This window comes from Eleutherodactylus coqui, chromosome 2 (assembly GCF_035609145.1).
Source record: "Eleutherodactylus coqui strain aEleCoq1 chromosome 2, aEleCoq1.hap1, whole genome shotgun sequence".
Lineage (NCBI taxonomy): Eukaryota > Metazoa > Chordata > Amphibia > Anura > Eleutherodactylidae > Eleutherodactylus > Eleutherodactylus coqui.
The window spans coordinates 116,657,177-116,671,967 of NC_089838.1; the positions used below are offsets into that span (position 1 = coordinate 116,657,177).

Genomic DNA, 14,791 nt, shown 5'->3' on the forward strand with positions numbered 1-14,791 from the left:
TGAATGAGCTACCTCTAATTGGTCACAGCCTGACCAATCAGAGGCAGATTCCACTCACACACCCATTCATGAATTTATGAATGGGTGTGTGACTGCTGCCTCTGATTGGCTCAGCGGGACCAATCAAATGAGAGGATGATCACATTGCTGTTACAGCTGTGGCAGAGGAGAACGATCTTTATGCTGACAGTATGTGTGTGTGGGGGGGTCTCACTCTTGCCACTATTGTGGCTTAATAGTGGGACCTGGGAACTTGAGATGCAGCCCAACATGTAGCCCCTCACCTGCCCTATCCGTTTCTGTGTCGTTCCCATCACTTTCTTGAATTTCCCAGGTTTTCACAAATGAAAACCTTAGCGAGCATCGGCAATATACAAAAATGCTCGAGTCGCCCATTGACTTCAATCGGGTTCGCTACTCGAAACGAACTCTCGAGCATCACTGAAAGTTCGACTCGAGTAACGAGCACCCGAGCATTTTGGTGCTCGCTCATCTCTAATGTTAACTCCTTAAGGACCAGGCTGTTTTGATTGCAAGAGTAGGAGCTTTAATTCTGCTCTGTATTTTTGTTATTGGCTGTGATTAAAGCCCAGGACCAAGCGCAGTAAATACTGGCCAGGAGTTGTCATTGCAATGACTTAGAATGCCTTTGAAACCTGAGGATTCCCTCTTTGTCTCATAGCTGTGAGTTGCTGCATTTCTTGTTAAAATAAATTGGTTGAAACATAGGACATGTGGGCCCTTCATCAGCACCTGACCTGCCGAAGGCCTCTCTCCACAATCAGCCAACCGTGTGGTTGGACCATTACCCGACACACCAGTCCCCAGGACCCTGCAGGCCCCCCATTGAAAGATCTGAGACCAATACATAGTCATACAGAGGTACCGTAATTGTCAATCACTGGACTCCTAAGTCCAGAACGAGCAGAGATTTAGATCAGTATTAATCATTTCCCACCAGAACCTGTGTCAGTGTTTCCAAAACTCCAGTCCTCATGACCATCCTACAGGCCATGTTTGGAGGATATCCTATAGAAAACACCTATGGCAATGTCTGAGGCACCGACGATAATTACTCCATCTGTACAATACTGAGGAAATCCTGAAAACATGACCTGATGGTGGGTCATAAAGTCTGGAGTATGAGGAACACGGATCTGTAGCAATCTGCTCAGTATCTCTTGCTCTATAACATGATGTTGGTAGATTGGACATAACTTTATAACAAAAATAGACAAGAAATAGTGAGTTTGATACAACTGTTTTATTTTCAATGATTTTATATATATAGCATAAGACTTGTACAATAGATTATTGACCTAAAATTGTGTTTATTACTTAGCGCATACTGGGAGTAGTGGTCTCAGATCATCAGAAATGTAAAGAGTTACAAGTGAACTGCAACTTCAGTTACATTTGTTTATCTTATCTTTAAAGCTCTATAGATATATATTTTTCTCATTTGATTCTAGCTTATTGTGTCAAGAGCAGAACATAAACTCATAAGTTCATCTTTTATTTGGCAGAGGGCAGTCCTGACCTTTTGAAAAGAATCCAAGATTTCAACACTGCAAGTAAAGGGGTCGTATCGCAGATAGAACGGCTTCTTTATCTTCATAGCATATTGTCTGGGAAATAAGTCAAGAATATTCGTCAGCACTGAAAACGTATATTTAAAGTATAATCAATATGGCAGAAACGCAACCAAAAAATATTTAAATATTCAAAGATAGGACATATATAAGCCCCTTCAGAGCTGCCTCTATTCAGTACACAATTTTTAATGGGTGTTATTTATGCAGGAACATATAAGAGAGGAGTGGTACTATGAACTGCTTCTATATTCTCTCAAAGTCTAGATTGCAGGAATAGAAGCTTTAAACCTGTGCTATACTTTTTCCATAGTGTGGGTTTAAAGCCAAGAACCATGAATCGTACATTTATGGTTTATATGGTCATTAACAGGGTAAAAGTGTTATCCGGGGACACACTTTTTTCCCCCAAAACTCACTCTGCCCGCTCTAGTAACAAAACAGAAAATATACTGGGATGTCTTAAGAGAAGCATAAAGTCTAGATCATGTGAGGTAATTATCCCCCTCTAATCTTGCTTAGTCAGACCTCATCTGGAATACTGTGTCCAGTTCTGGGCACCACAATTTATAAAAGGCATTGACAAACTGGAGCAAATTCAGAGAAGAGTTACCAAGATGGTGAGCGGTCTGCAAATCATGTCCTATGAGGAACGGTTAAAGGATCTGGGAATGTTTAGCTTGCAAAAGCTTGTCTACAAATATCTGAAGGGCTGTCACAGCGCAGAGGGATCAGCCCTATTCTCATTTGTACAAGGAAAGACTAGAAGCAATGGGATGAAACTGAAAGGGAGGAGACACAGATTAGATATTACAAAATACTTCCTGACAGTGAGGGTGATCAATGAGTGAAACAGGTTGCCATGGGAGGTAGTGAGTTCTTCTTCAGTGGAAGTCTTCAAACAAAAGCTGGACAAATATCTGTCTGGGATGATTTAGTGATCCTGCACTGAGCAGGGGGTTGGACCCGATGACCCTGGAGGTCCCTTCCAACTCTACGATTCTATAATACTCACTTTCCCTGCTCGTCCACAGCTTTCTTTCTGCCACTGCTCAGTTCCCATTGACCAGCACTTCTTGGAGGAGAGTGATGATGAAGCAACCCCAGCTCATATGACAGCTGCAGATATTCACCGGCTGAAGGAAGGTGGTGATTGGCTGCAGCGGTCACATGGCCCTGCTGTCAGTGATGTCATCGCCGATTTCCTGCAACCAGAAGTGAAAAACAGTGGGGACAAGATGCTGGCAAGATAGCAGCTGTGGGAGAGCTGGGGAGATGAGTATGTCTTCTGTTATGGCATTAGTGCAAGCTGAGTGAGATTCGGAAAAGAAAAGTGTGTTCCTGGATAATCCTTAAAATACTTCACTGAAGTGCAGCTGGCTTATCCTATAATGATACTGTTTATGCAGTATGGCAATGAAGTTGGTCATACACATCAAAAAGTGTTGGGTAACAACTATTTTTCCTGACTCCATTAACATACAGGATGGGCTAGGGTGAGAATGCAGGCATATTTTAATGGAGTAAGCTGTTACCACTCATGCTCAATACATTTCTTCCTCATATATATCAGGAATAGTTGGAAGGCTCTAAAGCATGTACGACTATTGGTAGATTCTGTCAAAAATCATCAGGTTTGGCCAACTTGTAAACTTTTATGTGTTTGACTGTATAGGACTGTATAGGTCTATATAAGACGGTGTAGATCTGAGTCTCTGAAGCCATTACATGTCATTGGTTTACAATAGTTACTACAATTGCCAAGAAACTGGAAGCCAAATGGAAGAGGCCTGAGCATCACATGTTGCTAAGGACACTAATGAACATGATTGTATGCTTGGTGTCTTCATTCACACAGTTGTAGCATCATTCTTACCTGAGTTTGACTTTGGAATCTTCAAAACTCTCTGATACAAAGTATACAGACTGAAAGGAATTATCCTGATAGGGCTGGATTGCAGTGACTTCTGGATCAAATGGCTTAATTTCAGGCTTGTTTGATAAAGCATACTGAAAATACACAGCCATCGGTCTTTTGTCAGATTATTACATTTTAACACAAAAATATGAAAATAAAATAGCAGACTAGTCATTCGCTGCTTGGAGTTGTCAACAGTAGCCTAAAACTGGTCTGGCGTGCAATGGTCCAACCAAGGCTGTCCTTATATTTAATAATACGTTTTGTGTGTTTCTTTACATCTGTATCTCTGTGCTCTAGAACTACCTGGGCAAGTTTTTAAATGCATATATGGACTAGTGAAAATAATTTTCTCTTTTTTGTTCTATGAAAATTTCTATTGACAAGTGCTTGACATACAAATTGGATGGTTGCTGTTCAAGACCCTCATCTATTAGCCTGGGTGACAATTAGCTACAAAGAGCAAGTTATGGGGCTCAAAGGTGATAGAACGATGAGTCTAGGGAGGTATCTTTCATACTCACCAAACTGCCTGTTCCTGCAGTGTGTCCCTGCAAAGTCAGTGCATACGAGCAAGTTAACTCTTTCTATGCGCACACCTCTCGTAGAGATGAATGGGAGATATGTGGTACATAACGACAGTTCAGCCCAATCCATAAAGGACTTGTAAAGAGAAAAGGGGCCGTATATACAACTAGAAAATATACATTCTTACCAGGAGTTCCCCATAAGACGAGAGCAGGCCAGCTCCGTAAGCCTTAATGGATCCATTCTGCTTGCACAGTCCAAACTCAACGGTGAACCAGTAGAGCTGGAATAATTATCAACCATTTAACAAAATATAGTTCTTCATGCTAATTCATTTTCTCACCTGACACATTGTATCATTGCCTATGACTCACTCTTAAAGAGGACCTTTCACTTTTGTGTTAAATTAATGGTGTTCTTGCTTAAGTAATGTTTTCATAATTCATAGAAAATAGACAAGAGGTGCAGCCAGTGTCGGACAGGCGCCTGGAGGGTACACCCCCATTTGTAATCACTACAAGGCTCCATAGTCTCAGAGCACCAAGCACTAACCACACCTATGCACTTTCTATACAGCTGGCTGGCTGCTTCTGAATTAGAGATGGGAAGGCCTTGGAAAAAAAACGGAAAAATTGGAGAGAAAAAAATCAGTTTTTTTCCAGAAAAATTGAAAAAAAGTGTGTAGAGTAAGTTTTCCAATGATAAATAATGTATCTATGATATGGTATTCAAACTATATAACATAGAAAATGTCTCTGGAAAAAAATGAAAAAAAGTTATTTTTCCAAGCCTATCCATCTCTATTCTGGATACAGCCAGGGCTCTATATGTGTGCTGTAGTGCTGGCAGGACTGAATAGAAATCACCAGTACCCTCCCTCTCTTGCACTATTACAGCAGCCATAGCATGATGCAGAGACTGCTATGTAGTCAGCACTGATAGGAAAGGGAGGGAACTCTCCAGAGTGACACAGTAGGGAGTACAGGAAAAATGTGCAAAAGTCTTGTGTCCTCGCCCCCAACCCCCAGCTGCCCTCCCCAGACTTCTACTCCCTTCTAGCTGCTATTTCTAGTCCTCTGCTCCCACCCCAATTGCTGATTTACTATGGCTCCGTTCGCTGGTGTCCTGGGAGAGAACTTCTTCAGGCTTACCGCATACTAGAGGTTCAAGCAGCAGTTATAGCTACAGCTGCAGCAAAGATAATTGTTTGTGTAGTGTGTGTAGAAATAGCGTACAGTTGCAAGAAAAATAGTCTTTGGAACTACCTGGATTTCTCTATTGATTACTAACAAAATGTGGTCTGATTGCTATCTAAGCCACAATCACAGATAAACACAGCTGTGCCATTTTCGGGATTTTAAACTGAAACCTTGACAGGACCCCTGAGTGAAGCCAATAACAAGGTCTGCACAGAGCCTTAAGGCCTTATTACACTGGATGATTGTCGGGCACATAAACGCACAAGCTAAGGTGACCAGACATTCCCACTCTGGGACCCTGTGTCCCCCGGGTCCCTAAGCGGTGGAGACTTTAATCCCTCTTTCGGAATGTCTTTCCCCCTTTCAGGATGTCTGATCACCATGAAAGTGAGGTAATCACTCAGTGGCATTGCTATGGGTACAAAAACTGACGGCAGTGTATGCACCTGGGTTCCTCCTTCCCTGACCTCTCCTTGGTTCTGCAGGAGGAGAGGAGAAGGGAGGAGGAGTCCGGGGGTTCAGACTTCTCCCACAGCAGCACTGAGCAGAGGAGCAGTGGCACTTTGAAGACAAGGAGGAGGTAAGTATATTGGTCTCTGGGGGGGCGCTATTACTACTGGGGCTACCTTGGGGGCTCATTATTACTACTGAAGCTGATATAGGGGACACTATTACTACTGAGGCCACTGTGGGGGTCACTATTACTACTTTCTTTTTTGAAACAGCCCTGTCCTTTTTATAATGATGGAGGTAAAAATCATACTTTGTGATAAGCCCCGCCCTTGACCACACCTCTCTGTCTCACTTTGACCCTGGGAAAATCTGGTCACCTTACATAAGTGCCAGGTAACCTATCCAATATTGCTTCTGTGCTTAATACAGGTGCAATAGTCATTCAAGTGGATGAGCGTGGAGCAGGTCAGAGGTCGTTTCGGCCCACCTGCCTCCATTTACTGTAAACAGGCAGTCGCTTAAACACTGAGTGACTCCTGTTTATACTGAGTGAGAAGCCAATCAGGAGTTGTTCCTTTTCAGTGAGCTAAAAAGGAACAATTAGCGACAACTGAGTGACTTCTCACTCAGTGCCCTATCTACCACCATGTGTACATAGGCCGACAGTTGCCCGAAATCATTCATCTGAGCAATTAGTCAGGTGACTGTCGGCCCATGTAAAGGTACCTTTACTTTAATGGTAATATGTCCAATCTTTTGTTATCCCTGGTAGATAAGCAACTCCACAGATATTGGACAACCGCCTTCTCCTCTCACTAGCATGCATGCTCCGATAACCATAGCATGCAGGGAGATAGCTGTTGACTGATCTTAAGTATATGGCTAGCATAACAGAGACATTCTTTATTAAGCACTATAGCTGAATCTGATGATTTTCCATGGATGTTACCAGCGTTCTTTTGTGCATTGTTTTATTCTAACTTACACAACAGGACACTTTAATGCCAGCTTCACATGGGCGAGAAAATTGCGCGGGATTTGTGCATTGCAAAATGCACAAATCTTGCACGAATATAAATGGGGTCATACACATGAGTAATTTTTTTCCCTATCTTTCTGCATGCTCCTGCATCGCTGGACCCATTGTTTACAATGGGGCCAGCCGACAGCCGCGACGGAAAATCGCTTCTTTCCTAAAGTGATGCGAGGCGGTTTTCAAACTAAACTGCCTTGCATCCACAGGGAAAATGCATGTTGACGAGTGCGAAATCGGGCCGTGATTCACAGCCCGATAACGAGCTTGCCCATGTGAAGTTAGCCTAAGGTGATAGCAGTTTTTCATGTTAGTAACACCGTAAAATTGCGCAATTGTGAGCTTGATTTCGTGCACATGGGCATACATTTGCGCACCCCCCATAAACTCCTATTGAGCCTCAGGTGGGCAAAAAAATAGACCATGCCATGTATTTTCACTGGCGACGAAAATGCATGCATAAAACCGACCAATGTGAGTGAATCCATTGAACCCATGGGTTTTAATGGTTGTGGTTCCCGCAGCCGAATTTCTGCATGCACAACCGCTTGCAAAATCGCCCATGTGAAGGAGTCCTTAATCAGAATTTCTCAACTCCAGTCCTCAGGGACCCCCAACAGGTCATGTTTTCAGGATATCCTATAGTAAGAACATCTGTGGCAATGTCTGAGGCACCAACAATAATTACATCACCTGTGCAATCCTGAAAACATGACCTGTTGGGGTGTCTTGTGGACTGGAGTTGGGAAACACTGATTTAAATGATTCAAACATGTTAAGCATTTGGTTAAAACATTGCATTCATTGTTATATTTGCAATTCCCATATATATATAAGTGGATGTTCCATATACAGTATATCTACCACTTGAGACTTACAGTTGACAGTTTTTCAATATCTTCATCAGATGCTCCTAGTGATGCCAAGCCAATATCCTGCAGAAAAAAACCATACATAATACACACAGACTTTATTAGAGACATCTGACCTTTCACAATTGGAAATTTCCCTGTATGGAAATTAGATGCGTAACCCCAGGATGCAGCATTCGGAATTGAGCGATCCAAGTCACTTTGAATGAGGCGTTGGCATTGGTGCTAGGCTAGCCAGGGCAGGATATTAGTGTGTAAGAGTATACTGAGAGCAGTGTAATCAAGGGAAAGGATCCAGCAAACAGAGATCCACGTAAACAACTTGTCAATGAAAGTCGTCAGAGAAGGATGTCAAGAATAGCTCTGATGAACAGGCAGTGCACAGTGAAGAAAGTGTAGCTGAATGCAATGCTGGTGCTCCAATGAATGTGCACAATTATTCCTTAGCACGGGCTATAACAGCAGATGACCAGTTTGAGCGCCATTAAGAGAAACAGAAAGATAAATCTCCAGTGGGCAAAAGAGAACAAAAATTGGATCACTGAGCAGTGGAAAATCTTTGCTTGGTCAGATGAATCCAGATTTGTGTTGCACCGTGCTGATGGCAGAGTTAGAATTTGATACAATCAGCATGAATGGATGAACCCTTTCCATTAGAGAAGGTCAATACCGCCATCTAATTTCCACCAACTGCATGAAGCTTCCTGTCCACATGGGCCAATATTCCTGCAGAACGATTCAACTCCGAGTGGAATCTATGCCATGACAAATTACTGTGGGTCTGAAGGCCAAAAGAGGTCCAATGCGCTACTTGATGGTTATTTCCAATAAGATGGCCATTCAATGTCATTTTTATTAATATTTGCAATGCTTTTGTTTACATAAGAAAGTTACTAAAAACTGATACATTGATGGCATTTCATACATCTTACCTGTGAAAACTGTGCAAACTCCTTATCAGCAAGCATAGGGATGTGGCCCAGAAGTTCATGGCAGCAGTCACTTAATAAATAAAATGTGTAGAAATTGTGTGGAAATGGTTTGTATTATATACACAAACTGATATACAGTATGTTTAGCAAGGTTACCTACACACATTTCTAGGCAGCAATGGAGTAAGTTCAACAAGTTCTGTTGTCACATGGCAGATTGATTTGACAGTTTAAACAATTTTCCAAGGATATTTCCTATGGAAGGTTCCAGTTTTCCCAGGAGTTCCCCTTAATTACAGATGCAGTAGGGATAATTTGAGATACATATAGAAGTGTGTGCCATAAAAAAAATTGAAAATTAAGCTCCACAATACAGTCCCACTACAAATATGTCAGGCAGAGAACTACGAAGACAAACCTGCCAGCCACTGCCGAGCCCAAATAATTATGACAACTAGTGTTAAGCAAACTTTTGAAAAGTTCGGTTCTGTCAGTTCACCGTATTTTGGCAAAAAGTTTGGTTCGGTCTGAATTCATTCGGATTGAACTGGAACTTCACCAATACTCTTGAAACTGGTGTATAAAATTGTTTTTAAGAGCCATGCCTAAACAGCTCTTCCTTTTGCTCAGTGGTTAACACTGTTGCCTTGCAGCACTGGGGTCCTAGATTCAAATCCAACCAAGGACAACATCTCCATGGGGTTTATATGTTCTTCCTGTGTTTGTGGGGGGTTCTGCAAACTCCATGTAGATGGTGTCTTAGTCACATTTCACCATGCTTCTTCAGGAGAAGAGCTCCTCTGAAGGAAGAAGTATGGTGGCTCAGTGGTTAATGCTGTTGCTGTGCAGTGCTGGGATCCTTGGTTTAAATCTGACCAAGGACAACATCTGCATAGAGTGTGTATGTCCACCCTCTGTTTCTTCTTATTAAATGTATGTGTTATATAAGGTGATTATTATTATGAAGAAACCCACACAAACACAGGGAGAACACACACACACTCCATGCAGATGTTGTCCTTGGTGGGATTTAAACCTAGGCTGTTGCAAGGCAACAGTGCTAGCTACTGAGTCACATTTATCGCTCAAAATTCACTCAAACCATGTCTTTTGAGCGATACTCGTTGCGTGTAAATGCTACCATCGTTGTCTTCTTGGCCGAAGGATGACATTTAGTTGAGTTTAAAAAAAACATTATTTGCCAGAGAGCTAACAGCAAGGACAGCAAGCTGTGATTCTCCACAGGAGCGCTGATAACATTGTATTCAGCTGCAGTCTAGTGGGCGAACAAAGGAGCTGTATGGAGATAACATACTACCTGCTCTTTTCTGCATAGAGTGAAGGGAGGCTCATTTACATGCTAATAAAGCTAATAAGCTACTAATGGGTATTATTGCCTATTAGCAGCTTATGCAAAATGATCGCTGAAACTATCAATCAAGCTATAGTTTGAATGAATTTTGATTGATTGTCTTTGCGTGTAAATGGGGCTTTAAATGTAAGTTATTTCTTAGTCAAAGGTGAGCAATGGGGAAGACAATCCAGACAGATAACATCACAATTGATTAGGTCTGGATAGTCATGAGCAACATAAAAGAGACCTGAATCTGTAAATTCAGTTTGGTTCATTAGCCTAATCATGCCCCATGCCAATTTAGGTATGGAATGCATTCATTTAAGAAATGTTACTTACGGTTCTGGTGAATGCATCACAGCTGAAGGGTGTCTCAGGTACTGGGTACTTGGAAACACACGGTAAGCTAGACACGCCAGGAAATCCCGTGCAGAAAGTAATCCAGCAGCTGGTCTCAGTTTGAACCCTGTTCTTTCTACACAGAAGAAGTGATTCACAAATGAGAGAATGAGTAGGAATAAGGCTGGAACCGCACACAGCATTTTGGTCTTCGACATTTTTGTAGTACTTTTGGGGCCAATGCCATTTTTATCAAAACGCAGTACATTCTGGGTATTGTGTTTTTTTTATGCGGAATCCGACCCGCCTGTGTGAAGCCGGCCTTATAAAAATGCTCAAAGAAAAAGGCATTTTATTATACATTTTAAAATGTAGTAAAAAGTACATGTGACTGAGAACTCGTGTCTGAATGTCCGGGCTCACACAGGTTTAGGGCTTATTCACACAAGCGTATATCACAGCTGGCCGATATACGCTACCATGTGATGCACGAGCTCAGTGCATATGCTATCAGCGTATATGCCTTCAACCCCCACCCCTGCCGCTCACCTCCTCTCTCCTCCCTTCCGGCTGTTTGCAATGGGAGGGGGCAGGACAGGGTCAGTGCTAAGCTCCCGCCCCCTCCCTGCCCCTTGTCCACAGCCAGCAAAGGGAGTGGGCTAAACTCCCTCCCACCCCCCTTCTCCGGCCACTGTCATTGGCTCCCATAGGAGTCTATGGAAGCAGCTGTAGTCCGGCCAGGAAGATAGTTTCGGGACTATCCCTGTCGGGTACTTTTACACCATGGGAATACGCCTGTGTGATTTGATGAATTGGAATACAATGCATCAGATGGTAACGTATATCAGCCAGGTGTGAAAACGCCAGCTGATATACGCTCGTGTGAATAAGCCCTCATATTGTGGGTTTAAGAGCTTGAATAGACGAGTGTGTAAAGTAATACGCTGCCTCCTTCGCAATTTTTTTGCACAAGTGCATTTAGCGCTCGTGCCTGCGTGAATACGGAGCGTTTTTACCCAGGCCCCGCTCAATCACACGGGTGGGGGAAATCACCCTGCCCTGATTTAAACGCACGGGCGGATTTTGCACACATCCGATAGACCTGTATAGGGGCTCTTTGGTTTGCAAATACGCACAAAATAAGACAGGTACTATATTTTTGTGCCCGCAAAAACAACGATCACAAAAAAAGATGTTAGAATGAATCAATTGAAATCATTGGAATTTCCCGCGTGTGTATCACGCTCATCTATTTAGGCCCTGAAACTGTATTAAAAATGCCACAAACCAAAATGCTATATGTGCAGAAATGTACATGTGAACAAACCCATTTAAATCAATGGGTTTTATTCACTGCATATTGCGTGCGCAAATACACCCGTGTGAATCTGTCCTTACCGCTTAAAAAATATTGGATGAACTCCCTTACCAACAGATTCTACCAGCTGCTACATTAGTGTTTCCATATTAAATCAATACACCATTTCTTAGCAAGTGGTGTATGGGGGAGCTGCAGAGTTTCCGCATGGGACAGAATGTTGTGAGATATTCCATCTCGGAATTCCACACAAGAATCCACATTGTTAGGGCTTATTCAGATAACTGTATATCGGCCAGGTATTCACGCCGGCCAATATACGGCCTCTCTCTCTGCAGGGGGAGGAGGCAGGAAGAGCCGAGAGCAATGCTCTGAGCTCCCGCCCCCTCTCTGCCTCCTCTCCACCCCCTCTCCGCCCCTCAGCACTATTTGCAATGGGTGGGGGTGGGGCGGGGTCAAGTCCCGGGAATTAGCTCCACCCCGGTCCCACCTATCCTGATTGCAAATCGTGCAGAGAGGCGGAGAGGGGGTGGAGAGTTGGCAGAGAGGAGGTGGGAGCTCAGAGCACTGCTCCCGGCTCTTCCAGCCTCCTCCCCCTGTAGAGAGGGGCGCCGTATATCGGCCAGCGTGAATACTCGGCCGATATACGGTCGTCTGAATGCGCCCTTAAATGTGGATTTTCATATGGAATTACCAGCAGAATTTTGCCATTTTCAATTGTACATCCAAATCCACACTTTTGTAGTGCATATTTTGGTGCTGAATATTCCGCAAGAGGGCATATTCTGCAATGTTGTTGCAGAATATTCTGTCCCTTGTAAAAGCACCATTTATGGGGGAGATGGCTCATCAGTTGTCCCACCATCTAGAAACAGGCTTTACTGAGGTGAGCCTTTGTCTCAGGAGTGAGGAGCAGCTAATGAACCAGATTCCCCATCAGAGACTCTGTTGTCTCTATACTTCTAGCTTAGAAGTGGTGTACAAATTTCATATAGATGCAAACATTCTGTATCATAGTCTGTAGAAGCTGTTTGCAGGAGCGGTCATCAGAGATTTTAAACAAGGAAGCAAATTCCTGACATTAAATACATTACAGAGATGAGCGAGTATACTCGCTAAAGGCAATTGCTCGAGCGAGCATTGCCTTTAGCGAGTACCTGCCCGGTCGAGACGAAAGGTTTGGGTGCCGGCGCGGGGGAGCGTTGAGTAGCGGCAGTCAGCAGGAGGGAGCGGGGGGGGGGGGGGGGGGGGGGGAGGGAGAGAGAGATCTCCCCTCCGTTCCTCCCCGCTCTCCCCCGCAGCTCCCTGCCCGCCGCCGGCACCCGAACCTTTTGTCTCGAGTGGGGGAGATACTCACTAAAGGCAATGCTTGCTCGAGTAATGTGCCTTAGCGAGTATACTCGCTCATCTCTAATTACAAATGAAGTTAAAGAGATAAAGTTAAGAAAAGTAATGAAATTCCAAAATAAAAACTAATTTATTTCAAAATAAATAAAATACATTGGAAAGTTTCAAATAACACACTCAACACCCCCCCCCCCCCCCCGCCAAAAGAAAAAAATGTATAGGTACTCTTTAATACTAGCTGCAATAAGTCTCTAAGGTCAGGTTTTGTGAAAGACATTCGGACCAAGCAGCTGCTATTACCTTTTCTTAGTTTTTTGTTAGAAAAATAAGGAGGAATGAATATATATCTTGTATTTAGAGTATTGCTGCCAATGTCATCGGAACAGGTTGATAGAATGTAAATATGTCCAATGACGCAGAAGCTTCTTAGGTAATATAAACCTCAAGCATTCAGAAAATGTGCATGTGAAGTAAATATTGTATTGTGCGTATTAGTTCCTGAATTCCTGCCAAAAGGAAAAAGGATTATTTTCCACCACATAGGATAAATCTCTGTATTCTGTGTGGCAGTGATTTCTTCAGGTCGCCACTTTCTGACTTTTTTTGAAAGTGCCTGTTACTAGCAAAATGACAAGTTCACAACAGTTGTCCTTTTTCCAAAGGCTAGCAATATCCTGCAGTTTCTAACTATATGTAAATTAAAGTAAGTGTCCATTTGTAAATTAATAATGGCCTATTCTCAGGATAAGCCATCAATATTGGATCAGTGGGGTCTGTTGCTGAGGATTCCTGTTGATCAACGGTTTACAGGCCCGTGCATTTGTCACTGAGCTGATTTCTGCAGGAAGCAGACAGCTCTGTTCTCTCTTTAGTGGCCACGTTTAGTATTACAAGTTCTCATTAAAGTGATGTAAATGAGAACTTTGCCTGTAATACCAAGCCTGGCCACTGCAGAAATCAGTGCACAAGAGCACTGACCCAGAGAACAGCTGATTGGCGGGGATACTGGGCAATGGACCCCTGCTAATCTAATATTGATCACCAATTCTGATGATAGAGCATCAATAATTTACAACTGAACAACCCCTTTAAGACATTCGAATTAGGAAAAGATGGCACTAATTAGGGATTTATTAATAGTCAGCGCATTATGCAATGGGTTTTCTAACATCCTAAAATATATCTTCATTTGCCAGGCTCAGAGAAATTTGTCCCTATGTCAGATTATACCTACCAGAAAGCAAATCAGCAAAGCTAGCTATATGGAGTTATTGGGCAAACAAAAAATAGTGTAAAATTTCAGTTCTAAAGCTTGGAGAATTGTGAATGCAGAGTTATAACACATGGTGTAATTCAGGATCAGTACTGCAATCCACATAGTTACAGAGTTACTATCTTTTAACATTAATTAATTCTATGTGTTAACTGCAAAAAGTGCAACTTTTGAATTATAGTTAATAATATTTTGCAGATTTAATGTTCATAAAAAGTTATAATGCTTTGTAAATATTTTGTTTACCTTATCCTGTAGACATTTGATGTTTTATAGATTTTTTTATTCACAAAAAGGTATATTAAGAATTTTGCTGGTTTCTTATTATACTGCCAATCAGTTAGGTCTCAGACAGATGAGCGTTGTTTTTGGGTGCAGAAAAAGAGCTCTTCTAAAAGAACCAATGGGTTCCTATTAGAGATGAGCGAACGTGCTCGGCCCCGCCCCTTTTTCGCCCGAATACCGCGATTTTCGAGTACTTCACTACTCGGGTGAAAAGTACTCGGGTGCGCCGGGGGGCGGGGAGAGGCGTGGCGGCGTGGGGGGGTAGCAGCGGGGAACAGGGGGGAGCCCTCTCTCTCTCCCTCTCCCCCCCCACTCCCCGCTGCAACCCCCCGCGCCGCCACGGCGACC

The 14,791-nt window shown here is 43.0% G+C and overlaps 1 protein-coding gene across 1 annotated transcript in view; it reads right to left on the reverse strand.

The window, feature by feature from the left end:
• Nucleotides 1–1,468: 1,468 nt before the first annotated feature.
• The window catches only part of LOC136610639 (tyrosine 3-monooxygenase-like), a 36,419-nt gene continuing 23,096 nt past the window's right edge, over nt 1,469–14,791 (reverse strand). The window contains exons 7-12 of the mRNA XM_066589853.1: nt 10,221–10,356; nt 8,528–8,597; nt 7,602–7,658; nt 4,226–4,321; nt 3,469–3,602; nt 1,469–1,628 (exon numbers count right to left, since the gene is read on the reverse strand). Of these exons, the coding sequence (XP_066445950.1) occupies nt 1,469–1,628; nt 3,469–3,602; nt 4,226–4,321; nt 7,602–7,658; nt 8,528–8,597; nt 10,221–10,356 (653 nt within the window). The remainder of the gene's footprint in view (nt 1,629–3,468; nt 3,603–4,225; nt 4,322–7,601; nt 7,659–8,527; nt 8,598–10,220; nt 10,357–14,791) is intronic.